The 24,415-nt window shown below is 41.8% G+C and overlaps 1 protein-coding gene across 1 annotated transcript in view; it reads left to right on the forward strand.

Moving 5' to 3' along the window:
- The window catches only part of LOC129004375 (zinc finger homeobox protein 3), a 44,094-nt gene extending 22,006 nt beyond the window's left edge, over positions 1-22,088 (forward strand). The window contains exons 2-5 of the mRNA XM_054432943.1: positions 1,342-4,361; positions 6,755-10,056; positions 11,157-14,673; positions 21,752-22,088. Of these exons, the coding sequence (XP_054288918.1) occupies positions 1,394-4,361; positions 6,755-10,056; positions 11,157-14,673; positions 21,752-21,759 (9,795 nt within the window). The 5' untranslated portion in view covers positions 1,342-1,393 and the 3' untranslated portion in view covers positions 21,760-22,088. The remainder of the gene's footprint in view (positions 1-1,341; positions 4,362-6,754; positions 10,057-11,156; positions 14,674-21,751) is intronic.
- The last annotated feature ends 2,327 nt before the right edge of the window (positions 22,089-24,415 follow it).

Here is a 24,415-nt window from a genome sequence, read left to right on the forward strand (position 1 = left end):
ATAGCCGTGGAGTACGACGCGTTAATTTTACTATAACGGACCCGTTAATGCTTTAATTCCACAATAACGGACGTTAATGCGTTAATTCGACGATAACCGCGCCGATATGGCGGGTGAACACTCGTAGCTGGCAGCGGTCACGACGCGCGCCCTAATTTCACCTCGTTTTGAATTAAATGTGAAATGTGAAATGGGTCTGTAATTATGAACGCCGATCGTGGTGCAATGGACTGGATTAGAATGCAATATTGTGCCTAATTCGGTTGGTAAAGAGTATGTGGCATATGCAACGTTCAACCTACTTGGTACGAAAACATCGTGTAACCATTCACCATAAAAACCTCTGTTTTATACCGCTTTCGTCTCCGAAGTTTGAGGAGTGCCTCGGGGGTTCAGCTTATCTGACAAAGAGCGCTCAGTTCGGTTCGCAGTTTCCTGTCCCTTGTTTGTTGACCGATGTTTGCGTTCCACAAGGCCTCTCTGTCTGCTTCTACCTCTACCTGGTCACAAATCATTAACGGAATGTGTTCAGTAACACTGATAACCTCTGCTTGCACAGCTGCCCTGCAGATAACGCTCCGTCACTGTGGACTCGGATTATCTCTGTGTAACGGCTGGAATCGATCAATTGGACTTTTGTATTGCCCGGGAATTTTGTCATTCTACCCAAGCTCATAGCTGAATATACGTAATAGTTGGTAAAATTCACTTGGTTGTTTGTTCAAAAAGTTCGTTTTTTACATACTTTATGTTAAAATAGAAATTGTTTGATGAAAAGTTGTGATACCTACCAGACACATACAGAAAATTCTTACTCATTATACAACAACTCATTTCGGACCGCAACGAGTTGTAACGTTTCATTTTTTCCAGTCGACAAGGTCCCTTGGCATTCGACGAACAAATCCCACTATTTATGTGGTCATTGTGAATGTGCAATCGTAATGAATTTATTGTCCGGACCAGACAAGCCGAGGCAGCCTGGGTGGCTAAGCTGCTTTTGTAGGACCCGCTCTTCCAAATAACTCCTCCTACGTGAGAAAAATTCACTCAATACGACCTCAATGTAATCTCTGTGTAACGATGTACCTCCAGCTGCAGAACAGGATCTCTTACAAATAATATGGTGCTAATTATTTGTTAAGTAAAATAATGTTAAACGTCAAGTAATATTAGTGACGATGACATAAGTGGAAGAGTTGCTGCTGTTCCCCATAAGAATAGGAAACTTAAATTTATCTGATGCAGTTACATATTCAATGCATTTAATTTCTGTAAATGTCAATATGCTCTTTGAAGTAGGGCCTAGTACTCGCATACTTAATATATTTTTTGTTTCAGGTTGGACAAGGTGCCCAGCATCTCAGCATGTGATGGTCGAAGCGATCCAGCGATGCCGTCTCCTATCCTCGGCGACACGTCGCTAGACGAAGGGGACAGTTGTGCCGAGAACAGGAAGAAGAGGAAAAGGAAAAGAGAAGAAGACGACACCATGAGTCCCGAGGACGAAACCACCGCATCTCCACCTGCGGGAATCATCGCGGGCAGAGACGAGGAGGAGAGGAGAATGTCGTCACCGCCTTCGGGTAGCAAGTTTGTCCACGATCAGATCCCTGGGACGACGAGGTTATCGGAAGACTGTCAGGACCGAACATTAGTCCGAGACGAGGCCATGGTGTCCGAGGAGAGCTCGGAGAAGGCGAGGACTAAAGATGCCTACGCCGAAGACTCTTGGGGAACCAGTGATGTCGAGAAGTTCGACGGCAAGATTGTTTACAACCCGGACGGCTCGGCCTATATAATCGAGGACAGCGAGCTGAGTGAAGACGACAGCGAACTTCCCCAACTGATCGGTGACGGTTGCATCGTCGACGGCAGAGGAGTCAACCCCTCGCAGTTTCAAGTGTTCCCTCAGATCGCCAACGCCTTTTACATCTCAAGAAACCCCTCGTTGTACAACGCTCTGTATGGCAACTCCGCGCCGTACTCCAACAAGCTGCTACAGGACAAGAAGGCGGTTCCGGAGGTTCCCATCATGCACAGCTACAGGGTATACACGGTCCGGGGGAACAAGGGCTTTGACGGGGACAAACCCGAAGGCTCTGAAACCAAAAAGCCAGGTCAAGACTGTTCTTCTGTGCCGGTCAAACCTATCCTGATGTGTTTTATTTGCAAACTGTCTTTCGGTTACACTAAGTCTTTCGTCGCGCACGCGATGGGAGACCATAATTTAGTTTTACGAGAGGATGAAAAGGACATTTTGGGACATAAAAATATGTCGGCCATCATCCAGTGTGTGGGGAAAGAGAAGGAGCCTCTCGTGTCTTTCTTGGAGCCAGTGTCGCCATTGTTGGGGTTCGGGGGTGACAAACATCTAGAGTCCTCGATGTCCCTGACCGCTACCTCGTCGTCGACGGCGTACAGCGAGGTCCAATCATCGGCTCCCGGCCCCGGCGAGGTCGGTCCATCGGAGTGTGGTGAAGATAAAACGTGTGTGGACGGTATCGAACGAGCCGTCCTCAGTCAACAAGTTCCTGAGACTTCGGTCTCCCTACCTCAAAACGGTAGTTCTAGTAGTAATAATTTTAATAGATCGATGAGTGCTATGAACTGTGTTATGGACTTGACTCGCAAGAGTCCAGTGTCCGCTTCGGCGGTTTCTTCCGGCAACAACGGTAGAAGCAGCGTATCCCCGGGGGCGAGTCCCTCACCGGGCTCCACCCTCAGCCCACTACTATCCCAGTCCATCGGCTACCCGCAACCACCGCCCAACTTCCTCACGGGTACGACGATAGGCGTGTGTCCCGACCACATGGGCGGCAGACCTAGCGGGGTCGAATGTGCCAAGTGCGAGCTCATTCTAAGTTCCTCGAGGCTCGGGGGTATCGGTGGCCCCTTGGCCGGAATGCATTCTCGCAACTCTTGTAAAACCTTGAAATGTCCAAAGTGTAATTGGCATTACAAATACCAAGAAACGTTAGAGATCCACATGAAAGAAAAACATCCCGAAACAGAAACATCGTGCATCTACTGCATAGCGGGGCAGCCACATCCTCGGCTGGCGAGAGGGGAAACATACACATGTGGCTACAAACCGTACCGATGTGAAGTGTGTAACTACTCGACCACCACCAAAGGCAACCTCAGTATTCACATGCAGTCTGACAAACATTTAAACAACATGCAAGAACTGCAAAACGGAGGAGTTCCTAACGACATGAGTCAACATTCTACCACTCCCCCTCAACATCATAAACCTGCCGGCATGTCGAGTCCCGGAGCCCACCATCACCCACATCACCATCACAGTCCACTGACGAGTGGGCAGAGTCAGAAGCCGAAACCTACCTTCAGGTGTGACGTCTGTAACTACGAGACGAACGTAGCCCGCAACCTCCGCATCCACATGACGAGCGAGAAACACACGCACAACATGATGGTGCTTCAGCAGAACGTGAAACACATGCAAACGTTGAGTGCAATCCAGCAGTCACATCATCAACAACTCAACTTCGAGTCTCTGATGCACTTCCACCCGGGACTGACGTTGCCAGGAGACAAGCCTCCTCCCCACACGGAGGCCGCTCTCGCGGACATGGCTTACAACCAGGCCTTGCTGATACAGATGATGACGGGTGGCCAGCTCCCACCGCACATTCCACCTGAGCTCGCTCCTCACATGGACATGGGGCTGAATCCCGAGACTATGGAGCCCCCACCAGAGCCTGCGGACCCCAACCCCGACCACCTGTATCAGTGCTGCGTGTGCAACGTCTTCTCCACCGACTCTTTAGAGCAACTATCCCACCACCTGTCTGCGGACAGAACGAAAATCAGAGAGCAGGAAATCCTCGCTTTAGTAGCCGGCAACTACGTCTGTAAGCTGTGCACGTACAAGACCAATCTAAAAGCGAACTTCCAACTGCATTGCAAGACGGACAAGCATCTGCAGAGACTGCAACACGTGAACCACGTGAAGGAGGGAGGACCGCGGAACGAGTGGAAGCTGAAGTACGTGTCCTCCCCTGGGGGAGTGCAAGTGCGCTGCCACGCTTGTGACTACTACACCAACTCCGCTCACAAGCTGCAGTTGCACGCGGCAGGGCAGCGGCATGAGGCGAGCTCCTTGCTGTTCCGCCACCTCAACTCCGCCGAGGGCCCCAGGATATACCACTGTGTGTTGTGTGGCTTCTCGTCCAGGTCCAAGCTGCCGCTCCTGCAGCACGTCCGCTCTATGAAACATCTCCAGATGGAGCAGATCCACCAGCTCCAACGCCGCAGCGAGGGCAAAGAACTGCAGACGGACATCGGCGAGGTTTTCCAGATACTGAGTCCTCCGCCGGAGCCTGAACAGGATCAAGGTACGCTCACCTCATACAGTTACCTCAATAGTATCTTGTTAGTAGCGTAATTAGGGTGATAAGCTTGCGGGGACACGGTATTTAAAATATATTTTTGAAACTACTAAGTACAAACTCGGTGGTCCGTAAAATTACTATACGTAACTATTGTTTTTATGTGTATCCAAAACATCTATCCAAAAACCCGAAATCGCATTATCAATAATCTTGGATTAACGCAATAAGTAACTTAAATCGCATTGTATATTACTCCCGACCAGCATATGTTGTTCTAAAAATACAAACGATAACTTAAACTATAGAAAGTCGATCACCATAGCCTCTAGAGATGACGAGGAACCGGTCGAACCACTAATTGGCGGGTCGAGGCTAGAGTAAGGGACCGAGGCTATTTATCAGATGCTGGAGGGGCACATTGTCCTCCTTGTATGGAAGCTTGTGTCTCATTGGCTAGGAGGCGGTCGCTCCAATAGAGAAATACAAAATTCACTTGCTTCACCACCTACGTGCAGCCAGGCGAGTCCAGCTGGTTTGCCGCGTCCCCGAGTCTTGCCCAGTACTGTACTGGCGTGTTTTAAAATACAAGCTGCAATCTCGGATTTTGAACACAGAATTTCCCGTCTTTAAATAATATGTGCTTAAATTCTTCACTCCAACTACTGACAATCTGCTAATTGAAAATGTGTATAGTATTCACAAAAGTTGGGACCATAACTTAATAGGCTTTTAACTTTTTTATCATGCATGCTGGGACTAATCTGAGACTAACCTGTTATGGTAATTTAAAAGGCTCTCCCTTATCCTCTAACCGCATAATGTTTATCCCATTGTCAGTCATGTTGTTGATGTAGATACTAAAATCATCATTTATGATCACTAACATCTTTTTTTTAATTTTTACATGAGTAGATTGCATAATAATCCATCTCAAGGCACTAATGATGTTTGAGATTTCATACAATAACACATTCAACTTGGGGATTAACCCGGTATAAACAATGGCAATTTACAAGTACGCCGTCACGTTTTTCTAATTTCCCGGTATCAGCGCAGCCTATTTACCAGCCTTATCACCAATCTGAGAAGTTAATTAATGTCTGTAATGAGTCAAGAGCTGTTGATGTTTGCTTTTCTGATAAGAAACTACTCAATCTTTGGGCCGTGATTACTCGTGATAAAGCTGGGACTCGCTAAGCCGCTGATAATGTGTAAATAGAACTTTGATTTGAATCTCAGTTTCAAATACAGGTAATTGATTACTCTCTTGCCATCTATATTTGTCTGCCAGTGATTGAAAACTTTGAACTATTAATATGACGCTATACTTACTTTTTGTGAATACGATAAAGGTTTATTCTTTAAAGAATTTCGATGTTAAGCTCATTGTCCATTGGTAATTTACAAGCAATTTGATGACACTTTTTTGTTTTATAGGTACTAGACACAAAGAAAATCATACTTTTAATTCAGGTTGAAAACAGTAAAGAGATTACCAATAGTCAATTTAATTCTGTTCTTAAGTTGGTGATAAGATTACAATCAATTTCCAAATCAAAAGAAAAACTAATCAACTTAATTATCTATGATTGAATTGTCGGTTCATTCTTGATTTGCGGTTAATGAAACGTTAAAAACTCAATAAGAAATTCAATGAGCATTGAAACTTTGATACTTTGTTCAAGTGAAGACAATTAAAGTGTAATTCACATTAACTGTACCGATGTCCTCCAAACGTCTTTCAGGGTAAAATAACGAAACAAATTATCCCGCTATTAAGATTGTCCTCGGATTAACGCCGGACTCTGACAATGGCGAGGCAACAAAAGCGACGCCTCCGCAACAATGGCAGCGATCTGAAAGAGTTGAAATAAATTACAAGTAACATTAAAACGACAGCGAATGTTTAATGGGGACATAATTACATTCAGGACGCATTGTAGGCGACCACCGGGTTATCCGAATTACGTTTAATTCGCTGACACTGGAAGATTACATTTTGAGATGTCAGCTTGCCCATTACGAGTCTACCCGCTTCTATTTATTTTGACATTTGCCTGATGCTAATAAAATTGTAGCTGTCACAGATTGCAGCGCCGTGCTGTGGGACTGAGCCTGTACAATTGTTCGGTATTTTCTAATTACTGTGGGAATTTATGTGGTCCCGGCTTCTGCGGTTGGGCCTTCATCTTCCCATTACGTGACATAGGCTGAAATTAATCGTCCAACATTTGGGAAGTGAGAACTTCTGTTGCGTTTCCTCATTTTAGGTGGAGTAGTTTTGTGTTATTTTTTTAGTTTAGCTATGTTAGAAATAATTTGCTAACAGTGAGCTGTTTAAAATTAATTTTAATGTTTGTGTGTTTTATTAACAGTGTTTGTGTTCTGTGTTTCAGACCGAGCCGAGGCCAGTATGCGGGAGAGAGCGTCGTCAACACCCAACATGACAGAGTCCCAGTCTTCCACAGACAATCCAGATGACAAATCCGGCGGGGAAACTCACATGTGCCCTTACTGCAACTACACCAGCAGTTCCGAGATGAGGATCCAAGCTCATGTCTTGGCGCAGCACTCCCAGAATGAAAGACCACCCTCAGCATCGTCACCTCCTAGAGAGATGCTGTGTCCGCTCTGTCAAGACGCGTTCAAAGACAGACCTGCCCTTGAGAAACACGTGATGCAGATCCACAGCGTCAACTCCGAAGGCCTTCAAAGGCTTCTGATGTTGGTCGACCAATCCCACTGGCTCAACAGTTCGAGGTCGAGCACTCAACAGACTCCTCCTGGACACCATCACAGTCCTGCCTCAGTCGCATCCTCCTCCGGCAGCAAGGACCACGAGAAGCAAAACCAATCTGATGGGTCTAGAGAAGACGATAAAGAGGAAGCCCAGAATCTCTCTTCGACTGATGACCAAGTCGAAGATGAAAACAAATGTCAGACGTGTCAGAAGAGCTTTCGGAACATCGATGAACTGTGTGCACATCAAAACGAAACGGGGCACCTAGAACTGAAACAGACTCCGAGTGGTCCCGGGTACCTTTGTTGGAAAAAAGGCTGCAACCAGTACTTCCAGACTGCCCACAGTCTTCAGATGCATTTCAGAGAGATCCACGCCAGGGGAGGCAATACCACACCGGCCGTTGCTGTATCAGAGAAGCACGTGTACAAGTACAGATGTAGTCAATGCAGTTTAGCTTTCAAGACCATGGAAAAATTACAGCTTCACTCCCAGTACCATCTCATTCGGGACGCTACAAAATGTGTGCTGTGTGGACGAAGCTTCAGATCAATCCTAGCGCTGCATAAACACGTTGAAACATCACATTCCGAGCTATCTGAAGAAGAACTGATGGCGTACAAGCAGAGTTTGATGAACAATCCTCTTCTCCTGGCCGGCATCAGTGGGCAAATACTCGATCCCTCTACAAACGAGTTGCTGAAGAAAGAAAGTATGAAAATGGATTCTGATGATGTAATGGATGTCGATGACAGCCCTAACAAGGATAATCCTGACGAATCTGCTAATCAAACTGGTGACGGGGAAAACAGTGATGACTCGATTGTATATAAAGAGCAACAATTTCTCGAAGATTACCTGAACAGTCAAGCGGTAGCTGAGGACAACTATAATGACCCTAATAGAAAGTACAAATGCCACCGTTGTAAAGTAGCGTTCACCAGACAGAGCTATTTAACAAGTCACAACAAGACATTATTGCACAGAAAGGGTGAGAAACTAAGCTACCCGATGGAGAAATATTTAGATCCGAACCGACCCTACAAATGCGACGTTTGCAAAGAATCTTTTACACAAAAGAACATTCTGCTTGTCCATTACAACTCTGTTAGCCACCTGCACAAACTAAAAAGGGCAATGCAAGAACAACAGCAACAAAATAACAACAACAATCCTGCAGTATCGCCACAAACAGCAGCAAGCGTGGCAGCCGCCGCTCTCGCTGCAACACTAGGCGTGTCTCCGAGTCAGCTGACGCCTAAATCATCTGCTATGGACGAAGATGACAAGAAACCATACAAGTGCAACATCTGCAAAGTCGCATATAGTCAAGGGTCGACTCTAGACATCCACATGAGATCCGTGCTTCATCAGACCAGAGCATCCAAACTGCAAGATCTTGCTTTGACTGGACAAATTGATTTGTCTAAACCACTGATAGAGCAGCCCGAGCCACAAAAGGCCCAAGATCAACATAAAAAGTTGATTCAAGATATTCTGGGATCGTCTCCAAAGTCCTCACTCCTGTCATCTCCTCCGACATCGAGTGCATCTCAGGTGACAGCTTCCTCTCCTGGGGCCGGTAATGTTCCTTCGTCTATTGCCTCAACACCGAATTTGACATCAGTTCCTACTAGCATAGCTAATAATACTTCGAATGCGCCATCATCTGTGATACCGTCCCCGAACCAGCAAGGTGTGGTTTCCTGCCAAAGATGCAGCGCTCTTTTTACAACTCAAGAACAACTCACGACACATCAGCAACTATACTGTATGTTTGGCAGCCCAATGACTATGTTTCCTCCTCTACCCAATACTCCATCTTCTGCATCGAATACACTACAATCTTTGTCCTCGCCCTCAACAAAAACTCCACCACCAGGACCAATGACTCCCCTCTCTGAAGATAACTTTCCTAGAATAACCATACCATCGAAGAAGTCTTCCCAGATGTACAAACATTTGCTCGAAAGCTTCGGATTCGATCTCGTTATGCAGTTCAATGAAAACCACCAAAGAAGGCAGAGAAAGGAACGAGAAGAAAATGAGAAACTGATGGCTGAAATCTCTTCGACAACTCCCGCTGTAGAGGAGCCTCCACAAATATCAACTGTAGAACCTGAACCTGAGGTACCGCCCCCAGAACCGGAAGTAGAAGTCAAAGTGGAGGAAGAACCACCCACTGTAGACCTACCGGAAGTGGCCAAATCGACGTGCCAGCATTGCAACAAAGAGTTCTCGAGTGTATGGGTTCTGAAAGCTCATTGTGAAGAAGTACATCGTGATCTAGTGCCCCTCGACTTTTTAGAGAAATACGCTCAGCAATTTAAATGTGAATACGAGAAGAAATCCGTGCCCACTTCGAGTAGTGGCACACCTTCGACAAATACGACCGTGACATCTACCACGACATCGGGTAGTGACGTCACTCCGGAGAAAGACGAGGATAATAAGGAAGCGCTTCACGCAAAGATCGGACTGAACCAATCCCAAGGCACCCCGCCGGATCGTGAAATGACGACTGCCCCTAGTACACCTACAGCATCGTCAACCCCTGCCTCGTCTACAGACTCTCTGCCTGCCACGATAGCCGCGGTGGCCGCTGGTATGGGAGGTACAAACCCCAACAACCCCGCCAACCTGTCCATGTCTCTGGCGCAGCAGATGAACGAGATGCAAGCAGCCCTCAACGTGATGGCCGCCTCACAACTTCAGCAGCAGCTGCAGCAGTTCAACCCCATGATGATGGGCATGGCTGGTCTGGGCATGGGTCTGCCCCTGGGCCTCAACATGCCCGCCCTCGCTGCCATGAACCTGCAGCCCCCGCTGGTGCCCATGATGATGCCCCCGCCGCCCTTTGACCCCATGGTTGGCTTCAACGCCCAAGGTGCTGGAATCGACACGGCCACTCTGCTCGCCAAGCAACAGCAACACCTTATGCAGCAACAGCAGCAAGCCGTGAGTTTAACTATTGTATTGACTAGTGTATTTCTAGTCTAAATGTTTTAGTTTTAGTAGTAAAAATTAATTTCAGCTAAAGAAAAATCACTTAATGGCACAATTAGTTATTAACAATTACGAAATACACAATGTACATTAAAAGTAATATTCTGGTAAAATTTAATTCGAGTCAACTTGGCAAATAAATAAAAAGCACTTATACACTTTAAAGTTTCTTGTAGCATTTTTTATATACATTAAAATAAATAATGTTAAAAGTAGTTCACAATATAATCATTGGAAGTAAATAAGCAAACCATGAAATACATTTTTCTTCTTTAACAGAATGATTTACATCTAACATTATCTATTTTGATTGGGTTAATATTATAAAAAGCCTAATTTCAGAGTAGTTAATAGTTAAGTCTAGTAGCTAGTCATGTTTTTTTTATTAAGTACAATATAAGTTTAAATTTTCTGAACAGTATTTTTCTCTTCAACCACGATACTGGGTGTTGATACTGGTTATTGTAGGAAAGTTTTTAATACAATCTATGTCCACAGCAAAACATTTAGTTAATGTTAGTACAAAACATGTACAGTGTAACTTTAATACTTTTAAAGAGTTATCAAAGAGTTATACTTACACACAGTTATCAAAACGTATTCACTATCAATATTGCGAACTCATATGGTAGTATTATTTTGTTAAAAATATTGTATGTATTTTTGTCACTTTGAAAATATGTTATGGTTGCATTCATAAAGGGATTGAACTTCTACACTGAAGGTTTTGTAGAATATATCGACGCTGAGTTGATGTTTCTCTCGACATATGTCTTTTCTACAGATTTTTATGACGATCCAGTCATGATAATTTTGTACTTATAAACAACCAAACGAGTTAACTAAATCGAAAATTGCATAAAGTTTTTACAATTTACATAGAACAATCATTTATAAAGCAACGTAGCCAACGAGTATAACCTGATTAGTAATGTGTTTCCAGACTAGTTTTACATTGAATTACCTGATGTAATTTCAACATGTGCATGTAATGAGATATGTATTTAGCATTCATTTAGCGCTGTAGTAGCTTGTAATGTGGCGTGTTGCAGGTGAATGCATCTCAGCAGAAACGCGCTCGCACTCGCATTACCGACGACCAACTCAAGATACTGCGCGCTCACTTCGACATAAACAACTCACCGTCAGAAGAGCAAATTCATGAGATGGCTGGACAGAGTGGTCTGCCACCTAAAGTCATAAAACACTGGTTTAGAAACACTCTGTTTAAAGAGCGCCAGAGGAATAAAGATTCTCCTTACAATTTCAATAACCCGCCTTCAACGACTCTAAACCTTGAAGAATACGAGAAGACGGGGGAAGCTAAAGTGATGCCGCTGAACAATAGTGGAAGTAGTACCAGCACGGAGGAGCCCGCCACTCCTGCAAAGGAGCCTCCAAAAACACCTCCGGCAGTAAAACCTACTCCACCGCCCCCACCTCCACCCCCAGCTCCACAGCAACCGTCGGCATCACCGATGCAACCCCCTCATAAAAGCGGGCAGCAACAATCTCACCTACAACAACAGAAACAACAATCCTCCCCCATGCAGACGCAGAGTCCATTTCATCAGCAACAATTCCCTCATCCCCCTGAATCAATCAAGAAAGAACCTCGAGATATCCCGTCCCAGCATCAACTGGACGAACAAAGATTCAACAGCATGTTGATGGAGGCCGAACAGAAAATGAAGCGGGAAATGGTCGATGAAAAGCCTAATATCTACCAAGGGCAAGTAATGTCACCGACGAGTCCTCATACGAATGACAGAATGAATGTTATTCCAGCAAGAAACAATTCCCCTGAAAACCTGACTTTGACCTCCATCATATCATCTCAACTCGGACCAGAGTCAATGTCTATGAATAATCAGCACCAACAGATACCATCCTCTCATTCCAACATGCTGCCTCCTAAGTTGACTCCACCAAACTTCACCTCGCCAAACCACATGTCCTCTGGCATTCCCATGACGCCTACCTCTAGAAGCTTGAGTCCGGGAAGATCCAACTCTCTTGACTGTTTCAGTCAAGCAATGCTAGGACCTGGAGGGCAAAATTCTGCCAATTCATCAAGTGGTAAGCGAGCAAACAGAACCAGATTTACCGATTACCAAATCAAAGTCTTGCAAGAGTTCTTTGAGAATAATGCTTACCCAAAAGATGACGATTTGGAGTACTTGTCAAAACTGTTGAGTCTCAGTCCTAGAGTGATCGTAGTTTGGTTCCAAAACGCAAGACAGAAAGCCAGGAAGGTATATGAGAACCAACCTCCAGTTGATCCGGGTCCAGGAATGGATGATAATGGAGCTGGAAGATTCCAAAGAACCCCCGGCCTCAATTACCAGTGCAAGAAGTGTTTGCTTGTGTTTCAGCGGTATTATGAGCTTATTAGACATCAGAAAACACATTGTTTTAAAGAAGAAGATGCAAAGAGATCAGCACAAGCACAGGCCGCAGCAGCACAGATTGCAGCTGTCCTGTCATCTGAAGATTCTAATTCAAGCACCATAATTGAACAAAATCAACATAACCAGCTCGCTAATCTAGTTGGCATGAATACATCGAGCAATCCATCTACTCCAGCTGCACCTATCACCCCTACACCTTCTCAATCGATGTACCCCCCTTCCCCGGCAGCCTCTGGTACTCAAACCCCTGACACCAAAGATAACTCCTTCCAATGTGATAACTGCAACTTAGTGTTTCCAAGATTTGATCTCTGGAGAGAACATCAGCTAGTTCATATAATGAATCCGAATTTATTCCCATCATATCCTCCTGATAGTCCGTTTGGCATTCTCCAACAACATGCTCAGATGCAACAACAGCAGCAGCAGCAGCAGCAACAACAACAACAAAATCAGCAGCAGCAACAAAGTCAACAACAACAGCAACAGATACATTTAAACAACATTGTTGCAGATCTCTCAATAAACCCTAACGCTCCAAACCAACATCCGTTGATCTCTATGCTGGCATCTAACAAAAGAAAATTCGATGAATTTGAGGATGTCAACGACAGACCACAGCACCAAACAAGTGAAAACGAGCAACCTAAAGACAAGCGGTTGAGAACGACAATTTTACCAGAACAATTGGATTATCTTTACCAGAAATATCAGATAGAAAGCAACCCATCTCGAAAAATGTTAGAAAACATCGCAAGAGAAGTTGGATTGAAAAAGCGTGTCGTACAAGTTTGGTTTCAAAACACAAGAGCTAGAGAACGCAAAGGCCAATTTCGAGCTCATTCACAAGTCATCAATAAACGCTGTCCATTTTGCCCTGCGTTATTTAAAGTGAAATCTGCTCTAGAAAGCCATCTAACAACAAAGCATGCTGATCAATGCAGCCGTGGGGAAATCAATATCGACGCTTTGCCTGACGAAGAACTTAGTGTTGAGTCGTCGCATTCCTTTTCCTCATCGCAGATCGGTGACTCATCCAACAAAATGTCACAGAGTTTTGGAGGAAGTCAATCAAACCAGTCAATGATACCACCGATGTTTCCTCCATTCCATGGCAACATGGAAGATTCTTTAAAGAAATACTACGAAGAATCCATGAAGAGGTATATAAGCGAGCTTCAAGCTCAACACGTCACGCAAAACGGCGCTGTGACCAAAGAAGGTTTCCCCTCAGATCTCAGAATAAAGAGTGAGGGAAACGGACGAGCCGGAGAGAGTACAGGAGACTGCCCTTTAGACCTGAGCAAGCCAGTGGACTTGAGCAGGCCTATGAAAATGAACTTGGACCAGGATTTGCGAGCTATGATGGGAGATCCTGGCCCACTTACTGATCTAAGTGAAAGGAGTTTCTGTGATGACGACAGCATGTCAGAATGTACCGACAACATGGAAGGCGAGGAGGGCAGTAACCCTACCTCTCCGGCGTCCAGTACCCAAAGCCGAACACCGGGACAACCCGGGTCAAAAAGATACCGAACCCAAATGAGCAGTTTACAAGTTAAATGTATGAAAGCCCTATTCAACGACTACAAAACACCTACTATGGCCGAGTGTGAAATGCTCGGTAGAGAAATCGGACTCCCCAAAAGAGTAATCCAAGTGTGGTTCCAAAACGCCCGTGCCAAGGAGAAGAAAAACAAACTCGCGTTGCAAAAAGTTCTCGGCACCAACGAACCCGACATCCAAAGGGTGCCTGAGGAGTGTAAGCTCTGTCAGTTCAAGTACTCCCACAAGTATTCCGTGCAAGACCACATCTTCACCAAGAAGCACATCGACATAGTGAAGGCCTACCTGGAGAGTAGGATGTCCAAGAGCGAGTTGTCGGGTAATGCGAGTGACGGCGAGTTCACCGTCCCTCCAGTGCCTGGGTCCGAGGTAAACCACAACAACAACAACACCAGCGCCTCCCAACAACAGCAGATGGCGCAACTCCAGATGCTACAGATGGCTGGTCTATCTGCGATGACTCCCAACAAGATCGACTCCAAGGACCAACCCCAGCCCAGTGCCGAGGACATGGCTCTTCTCCACCAACTCTACGGCCTGGGGCTCGGCTTCCCTCAAGGCTTCGTGCAATCAGCCATGCTCTCTGCGACCGGTGAGTGTTAATCTCTTGTTGACATTACTCTAACATGGTTTACGTAGGTTTTGATCTAACTAATCTTAAGGATTCAAAAGGTAAACTAAGTTAAAGAACGGTTATAAAAATGAATTCTCTATTATTACATCTTTCAAAATACGATTCTAATTTACTTCACAATTACTAAAAATATCCATTTATACTGTAGCGGTTTACTAGAAAACGAATTGATTAGGTAGTAAAAGTTCGGTTCCCTTAGTCATTGGCCATAGAAATGAGTGGCAATTTAAATTTTTCTTCTCCTAGAACCCTATTGATTATTGATTAATTTATCTTAAATATCTGGGAAATTAAAAATATCTAGTAATCGAGGTTATCACAACAATATATAGGATTATACATGATCAGTCTTCGTTACTCCATTTCACCCTGCATCTTCACAATTTAAATTTAGTTTCCAGTGCATTTAACAAAGCCAGGTAACACAAGGTGCAACAATAGATTTTAATTTCCCGCGATGAGTCGCCATGTTATCGGGCTCCGATTCCGCGCCATTATTCAAGTCGGGAGCCACGTTTTGTTAAATGAAGCCGAACGCAGGCGACAATGGAACGGAGCGGGTCGTCGCGGAAACAAAATCCTATCGCGACAATAATTCAAGCGTTCCATTCAAAAATCGGGATCCCCGGGCCATAAACACGTTATAACGCGTTCTAATTTCCACGCCATTTAGAAGATGCGACAGTTTTAACGAAATATGGGACAGTTCGGTGCGCCAGGTAGGCCGGGCTCGGTAATTTCACACCGTTCCCTCGCGTAGGGATACAGTCGCTCTATCTCAGTTGTAATCTAGGTCTCCCCCCGCTCCAGTGCCTCCTGGATTATAGGAATTCTATTATTTTTTGTCATGCGTGCATTTGTTTTGTTTGGTCGTGGTGGGAGACGGCGCGGCGCCCCGCTGGAGGCTACACGACGACAGATCTAGCCTCAGACCGGTCCCCATTCATTTCGCGTTGTCTCTTGTTTCATTCCTCTCTTCTCTTTGTGTTCTGCTACTCACCGTAACGTTCCTATGTGGAGAACTGAGAGACTATCGTGCTAGTTGAAAAGATTGGGTGGATGAAAGTTTTACACAAAATCCCTTCGGTAAGCTTCTTCGTAAGTTGTGAACTATTTAGTAAATCTTCGTTCCTAAAGAATATCCATCCCAAACTAGAGTGTGTTTACTCATTCTATAACGCAGTAGTCCTGAATTTTCAACCACAAATCAATCTTGTAATGGATGAAAGATGAAATACTGAATACCTTAACAAAATCCCATCCAAACTTTCCATTGCCAATGGTCTTCCATTTCTTTCACTAAACCCTTGTGTCAGATCCATTCTTTTAGCCTCCTCCACACTCACATAAATCATTCCCCGAGCTACACCCGAGTTTTCGAAACGTAGAAAGCCTCTCGCGTTATCTCTTTGTAAGGTCGAGGTGTCTCTTGATCGTAAAACCAGCTGGGATTTATCCTCACAGACGTACGGTTTATTTGCCCCATAAAGCCCGGACGTGGGTCAAACAGGATTCGGATAATTATTCATCCGAAACAAGGATGATTATAAATCAGCCGATAATTTCCAAAAGCTAGGCGGGATGTTGACATTTATCTGCGCCTCATTTGGGCGACCTTTAAGACTCGTCTTGAGTTTCTGTTGGATACGACGCTGGAACTTGTTCTGAGTGGAAATTGCTGTGATTAGTGAGTTGTCTAATTAACATATCTCGAGGCGCGGGAATATTTTATCTCGTACAGACTCGTGAAGAGTGTTTAACGGATGGACCGCAAAATGCTCATCTTTTGTTCTTAAGATTATGAAAATTGTCGATTATTTGGTTACTGACCAAAGACTATCACAATAATTAACCGATACGCTCTACAAATATCTGTGATGGGCTAAGCACAGCTGTAACTGCTTAATATGTATCTGGAAAACTATGTACGGAGTTGATTCGAAGCATTCAATCCAATCCAAAGTCGTGGAACACTATACCGTTACACAACCATAAGTTATTCCTCCAAAGCACGTTAACGTCTAACGTTCACTCGGATTGTCGTTTGTCGTTGACGAAACCGACGTGGAATAACGTAATTACGGTGGACACTTTCTCCATCAATCAGCTGTCCGCGGGGACAAATTCCCTCATTTCCCCCACCACGGTGAATTTCCCAACAGTTATTCTCGATTGTTTTACCAAATCGCCGCGACGGGTTCGCGTTGCGTGCGATGGCGTTCGACGGTTTTATCGAACGATAAATCGAAGTGTCGCAACCGATTGTCAACCGGTGATAAATTTGTTTTGGTTAAGGTGAGGTAATTTGTTGCGACTGCGTGGTGTCAAACTTTTGCAAATGGTGTAATCGAATTCGACTGTTTATGATTTACTATTTGACGTGTGGTTAGCGATTCCTTTTCGTTACAAATCACTAGCATTTCTAGTAAAAAAAACTCTTCCTCTACATAATTCATGGATTGGATAGTTTTCAATAGCAATATCTATCCCGCTTCGATATTATACTCAGTTTTATGATGATACTCTCGGTTAGGACATAGCTGCTCTACCTCTAATTTTTTTATATCGCAACCTTGAATATTCCTGTTGACAAAACAACAGTGTCCACTACGTGTTATACAGCAAGTAATGCCCAAATCGTAATTGATTGCTCCCTTGACCCACTGAGTGACAAAGGTTTGCGCATAATCGTCCAGTATCAAGGCCTCGTCGCTACTGAGAGTCTCATGGTCAATACTCAAAATGTTTGCTTCGCATGCTAAAAAGATCATCAATTTGGGCTTCGAGCTTCAATTACACATTTGCCCTTGTTTTGTGAGTAAAATAACCTTTTTGTGGAGTCAAGCGAAGAAAATGCAACGTTCGGTGTAGTGCGTTCCTTCAATCCTTATCCATCCTCAAAATAATCTACAGCAATACCGCTAGACCAATCCACAAACTACCCGTTAATCTCAAGGGGTATTTACCATAATGTTACCGTACTCCTTTACGCCCCATGCAAATTTCCCGGCACACGATCCTTAGACCGTATTCAAATTTCACATTATCATAGCTTAGTCCACGCGCTAAACACCTTCCGATTTAAATATCACCTACCCCTGTTGGGGGTTGGTCCGACTCGTGCCAATTTTTACAATAATTCTAATTTCTTAGCGCGTGGAGACCGCGTGCTCCTGGGGTTGCTGCCCGGATGCTAATATACAGATAGTTTAGATATTCAAATATACCCAGTAGTTCACCGGTAACGGTTTCTTCGTCGCATTAAGTGGTTTGGATCTGTCACGAGTGCTGCGGCCACTGAACTATAGTCTGTGTGATGGAACCTGTCTCAAGAATCTATGTCTACCTTGGGAGTGGCAAATTGAGGTAGAGGCCAGTCCCAGGTTGAAAGATGGAGAAAGGTTCCATCATACAGACTATAGTGTTAATATGAGGTTTATCTATGATCGACGGTGTCTTACTAAAAGAAAACCTTGTTAAACAAAGCAAGAATCGCTGTTAGAGAATATTTAGATTTTCTAGCACTTAGATTTCTAAGAAATTTCCTTTAAAACAATGTGTAGTGAGTTTTGAAAATATTTAATTCATCTCCTCTAGCATGGTTATTATTACTCACATGAACCTCGAAGCACACGCGTTTTAAAGTCTGGAAGATAAATATTTCACTTTATAAAATGACATGAAAGAATTTCTACAAATCTAATAAAGATTTGTATCATTCCGAGTATTGTCCCTCCCCCACAGAATGACACCTTTAGGTTCCCGTGCGCCATGACTAGACACTACCTGCCTTCATTAATATAGGAACAGTGACAATAATTGGTACCAGATGCTAACACCGATACAGTTTTCTCCCCGGATGAAAAATTAATGAATTCTTTGCTGACTCACGCTCCCCCCTGTAATGAGCAATTACAGCTGATCGAAACTCTCAGAAAATCTAAATAATTACACAAATTGCAATCAGATAAGGCCTTCAGTCGGCGAACTTGCATAAAATTAAAGGGCTTCAAATAGACTTTTGCTTTGTAAACTGAAAAATAATTACCTTCCGAGTTGATTATCAATTATTGAAAGCTCTCGATTTGATTTGCTCTTTTTATTCGCTCAAAGGTTCGTTTTAATTTAATATCTGTTTTGTTCGGTTCTCGCAATCTTTGCATCTTGGATTTTGAAGTGTTTCTTAAGTTTAATTAGAATCTTTTGTTCCGTTTATCATTATTGTCGTGTTTTCAAGTGGTTAAGATTTAATACAACAAAATCACAAAACCGACGTCAAGATGTTAACCACACGCTTCTACAAGCAAAACAATAGTGTTGTATTATTTAGCAACACCGCCGATTCGCAGCAAGAAGTTAGTCACATTGTCAATGCTAAAACGCGATGTATTTGTTCCTCACCATCATTATTTCACTTCTTTGTACGTCTCGGACGATCGCGTCTGTCTTTCATCAATCCTTATTAATTCCCATATGAGCGGTCGCAGTCGCAAGATATACCGTCACATAAACTCTCGACCGGTCGCGATTTACGACCGCGGGCGACTTTAAATTCCAAATCGAAATGAGCCAAGATGGCGATCGCTAAAACAATAATGTAATTGCAATCTGGAGCGGCCATCGCTGCCCTTATGTTTCCAATATGGCATTTCCATAAAGCCATTTTCAAGGGAGTTAGTTTTTTCCTATTGTTCCTAAGGGAGTGTCCCATGTGTCGTACTCTTTTATGGCGCCCCCTGTCCGTAAGAAATAAATTAAACCCGATCCGGGGGAGGGATTAGAATTAGAGCTGTTTCTCAATAAAGACAAAATGGCCGATCTAATGCTACGGGTTAAAATGAATCATAACTGGGGTGGCGTAGATGAAGTTAAATAAATCGGCGCTAATGCCGATTGGCAATGCCGAGGCGTGGTGGATAGTGGACATGTATGTCGCAACGTAACAAAGGACTTACGAATTATGTAACGCGTTAAAAAATCGTAATTTGCGACTGTTTCAAAACTTTACTTGAAAACGCCGTGCGTTGAGCAACTATACACACTTTGTACTCTCACAAATTCTCTGTAATTCCTACAGTTCATTTCCAAACTTGAACATTACCCCTCATCGACTAACGGATACCGACCCCAAACCCTGTTCCTGAGAGACGGACGTTTCAATCTTCCATAATTGACTTCCCCAAGTGCAGCAAACAGTCGCGGGACATGCAAAGTTATATCGAACTATCGTGATAGATGCGATTGATTCTCATACTTGCGTGGTCGACCGCCTTCTGCGACTTCTCTGTCTGGCCCTGGTTAATTGTTGGTATTGATCCCGGTCCGTCTGTCACCGAAGATAGAGGAAACTCGTCTAGAGAAATATTGTAGAAATCGTGACGGTTTTTGTCAAAATGCAAAACGTGTCCTGTTTAAGTTTTTTGAGTCGTGTTCGTTTCTCGTGGTTTGGTTGTTCAACAGTTTGAAGACATTAGAATTCATTTTCATATTCGCATCTCTTTTCGAAAAAGTTACTTTAACAAATAAACACTTTGCAATAGATTTCAAAGTTACCAAAATAATAACGAAGAAATATATAACAGTTGTTGCTCATCTAGTATCGTACTGCTTCGAACTGACAATATCTCCATAATGAACTTTAAAAGTGTAGTAACCTTCTCAAGATAAGTAGTTAAATTATTTTGCTCTAGCACAGTCTGTTTAGATTGGGAATTGTCAAAATCGTTAATTTGCCTCAAAGAAACATTCCCACACTACGTTGAGTTTAAAGCTACAACATTGATGTCTAAATGAATACATTAAATGAATACATGAAGTTACATTAAATTTATTCTCGATTTCTTATTGTCAAATGTCAGGTCTTCAAAATGTTCCTTAAGCAACTCTTGCCGTGGTTCGAACTCAAAATATTCTCAATTTTTAAGTTCTCGCTCTTTAAGTCACTCTCAATGTTCTCTTGGGAAGCGTGAAACGATGTATTTCGCGTGTTAACTATAGGTTGTTGTATTCGGTAATACAAAACCTGTATTCAGTAAATACAAAATCCAATATTTTCAATTAAAAGAAATACACGTATTCCCAAAGTAATATTTCTCTTGTAGCGACGTTGCTAGAGGCTGTAAGATATAATTTACGGCTAGTGTTTGGATAGCGTCAGCCCGGCTTATGTGAGATATTTTATTTCTTGTCCACATCAGACGAAGATTATCGATTATTTACAATCTCTTTTTCTGTTTCTTTTCCGCCCGTTAATCTTTTAAGTATTCATTTTCTTATGAGAAATGTTTGATGTTTTACATCTTATGGATAACAATGAAATTTTCAGTTTCTTCATCATTTTTACATGCTAGGTTAAAATAGTTCTCATCACATGGGTCGAAACGATTGTGGGGTACAGTAAGATCTGAAACTATAGGCCTATTTCATATTTAAGAAATTTTTACGTCTTAATATTCCTATTTTCACTATTGACTTTGGACTTTACACATAACATTGCCAACTAACTGCTTTGCTAACTATTTCCTAGGGGTGACTTCCAAAGTAGGATTGTTCTGCATGCTAACCATTAAGTCAGATAATTTAGTAACCAACAAAGTTTAATCCATTATATGTTGGGACACCATTCTACGTTGAATAATATTTAGGAATATATTAAGTAGAACCTCGATAAGAAGACTATCATGGGGATTACTAAATTATACTTGTTATCAAGGTTTACTTGTTATCAAGGTCTACTTGTTATCAAGGTTTACTTGTTATCAAGGATTGCAATAATATGCAATTAGAGGTAAAATACATTCAGAGGTATTTGAAAAAGATACTTGTTATCAAGAGTGACTTGTTATCGAGGTTCCACTGTGTAATTAATCTGTGTACTTTACCAACACTGTTATGTATGTTAATTTTTCGTTTTTATTTTTGGTACGAATTTCATATATATTTTCTCCAAAAAATTTCGTTTTCTTAAATTTTATTTGTTTTTATTTTGAGTTTAATTTATTTTTCTTTGTCTAATTATTTGTTGTTCGGTTTTTAGGTCTATAGCCCCCAGAACTCCGTCTGCCGCAAGCTAGTGATAAATGAAACTTTAGTTTAGGTTTAGTCCGTAAAATCAATGTTCCTCGCTATTTGTGCATATGTTATATAATATTATATTTTATTTAATAACTTTATTATTATTTGTGACTATTTGTTTTGTTTTATACAATGTAGATTTATCTGTCATCGATTCTAGCTTAAGGCTGTTGAGTATTTAATTTTTCCGCTTGTACATAGTTGTAATAAAGTTAAATTTTATAAGCTAGTTAATTGTTTTATTGTTAAATAAAAGAACAATTTAACCATTGATACGTTATATATCAATAAATGTGATGTTCTCGCCCTTAAATTTTTGTTTTGTTTTTCCTTTGTTATGTTTTGTTTGTTTTTTATTAGCACGTTACTTAATTTTATATACAATTTGCTTTCATAAAGTGAATCAAATTATTTTATTATATTTTCACACAGTCAATCAAACAAGCATTTTTGTTTGAGTGAGGTTACAAATAGCTTTTTCAAAATATATTGGTTTCGTTTAAGGAACTATTAATTTTGAATTATCTGAATGATATTAATTTAATTTAATTTAATACAATTGAGACTGATTTTCAACTGTTTGCCAGACAGTTATCATATATTCATAAAAAATATTAACTGCACGATTTTTATACACATTTTGAAAGAATAACTTTATGTACTTTACTTGAGAGTTTTTATTATTTATTTGTGTAAATTACTCACTAAGTTGAGAAAGGTTTCACAATTTACTATTTAGTTTAGAAACACCACACAACATATTCTAATTGTACACCACCATGACTAGTAAAATCCACACTATGTCTATGTGTGATGGAGGGGGGGGGGTGTTATTAAGTTGGGAGCTGGGGGCTGCAAGGTTCCCTATGCAATTACACTGTTTCATAAACAATGCAAGAAGCAATTTTTCAAAAAGCTGTTATTTGTCGTCGGGCATGGGGTGGGGCCTCCTTAGCCAACTTTTACAATTTCTTAGCTAAACCGCGTTCCTTTCATCCATGCGAACTCGATTTTTACAGCAAATTGAAAGTCGCAAAGCGTCTCCGAGTTGCGAAATTGAAATTAGATTAAACAGTCACATGAGGGGAACTAAATACAACTTTTAATGGAGTTTACAGACTCAGGCTTCCATGGGTCGGCTAAGTTTCATATGTGAAACGTACGAGAAATATTTAGTTGAGAGGAGTTTCAGTTTTATAATCAAGTTCAAAAACTTCTCTTGAATTCTATATTAACTTGACGTAACTTTTTGAAACTAATATTAAATTTGTTGAAATTACGTGGGCTGAAAGTAATACTTGCACGTTTGTAAAATCACAGTAATCTTACCTCAACAATTAAATATCTTTGACAAAATCAAAAAGTTTCACCTTAGTACTCGTAAAATATTTTCACAATTCACACAAACAAGTAACTTATCATGACACAATCTTCCAGTATAAAATTCTTTCATAAATAAACACTGCACTAAAACAGACAATTAGATTTAGAATAGTCTGTCTACAAATCTACTTGAAGAGATAAGAGCCCAGTTGGAAGGTAACTGTGACTTCCCGTATATACGAGGCAGGGTCAAAAGTCACCGTATTTCTCTCGTAAGTATCAGCTGTGTGTTAAGGTGCCCAACATATAATTGTAGATTTACCAGGTGGTGGTTACTGAGTTGTAATTTCTTTTGTTTGTTTAATGTCTGGCAGAAGGATTAGGTATGTACTTATTTTTAGACAAATCAGAGGTAGTGTTGGATTTGTAGTTTAACTTGGATAATATTTAATATTTTTATAGTATGCATGCTTTAGTTACCAAAGTATTTGGGTGTTTGAATTTTATTGCAATTTCTGTCCTTGTGCAGTTTAGCTAAGTTCTTGATCAGCGCGCAAATATTATTGTACATAATTTACATTATTTAAAGACGACGCAAGATTCCAAAACATAATTTTTTGAAATTTAAAATTTCTTCAGCGTATGGTGTTTAGAACCGTGAATAAGTTTCTACTTGTTTCGTGTTATCCCATTTTCAAGAACAATTAAATCAATTGCCTTTGTTCTTAAGGTAAATGATTATTTTACCCTACACATTTTGCAAGCTTGTATAGCATATTCAGGGTGAATTTAAACTTTTAACAACAACAAGTGCATAAAATGAGGTAATTAATACAAGTTTCTACGCAGTTTCTTTTATATTTTGAGCCATCGTAGTTCTCGCTGATTCCATATACATTTTTTTCAACATATACTTCAAAATTTTTGTCGACACGTTGTTATTTTTTGTATAAAATACTTAAACTATAAACGAACTACTGCGTTTACCCCTTCGTGTTGTGAAATGATGTAGATGAACATTTAAAACTAGCTGTGACTATTTTTTTTAGTCCAATGATTAGGTTAAATAAACTTGATTCGGAAATTCTAAGTAATTCAGAATGGTTTTATATTCTTTCAACGTTTTTAGCTGTATCAAGGATATATACATTTCTTGGTCTTATACTTACGCCATATATAGAGATTTACATAATTCAATTTGTTTTTTACCGATTTTTAAATAAATAAATGCATCTTGTAAGGCTAGTGGACAACTTTCAAACGCTTTTCGACTCCCTTCTGCAGAGCCCTGAGTTATAATAAT

This window comes from Macrosteles quadrilineatus, unplaced genomic scaffold (assembly GCF_028750875.1).
Source record: "Macrosteles quadrilineatus isolate MER2022 unplaced genomic scaffold, UCM_ALF_1.0 Scaffold_9__3_contigs__length_116548681, whole genome shotgun sequence".
NCBI lineage: Eukaryota > Metazoa > Arthropoda > Insecta > Hemiptera > Cicadellidae > Macrosteles > Macrosteles quadrilineatus.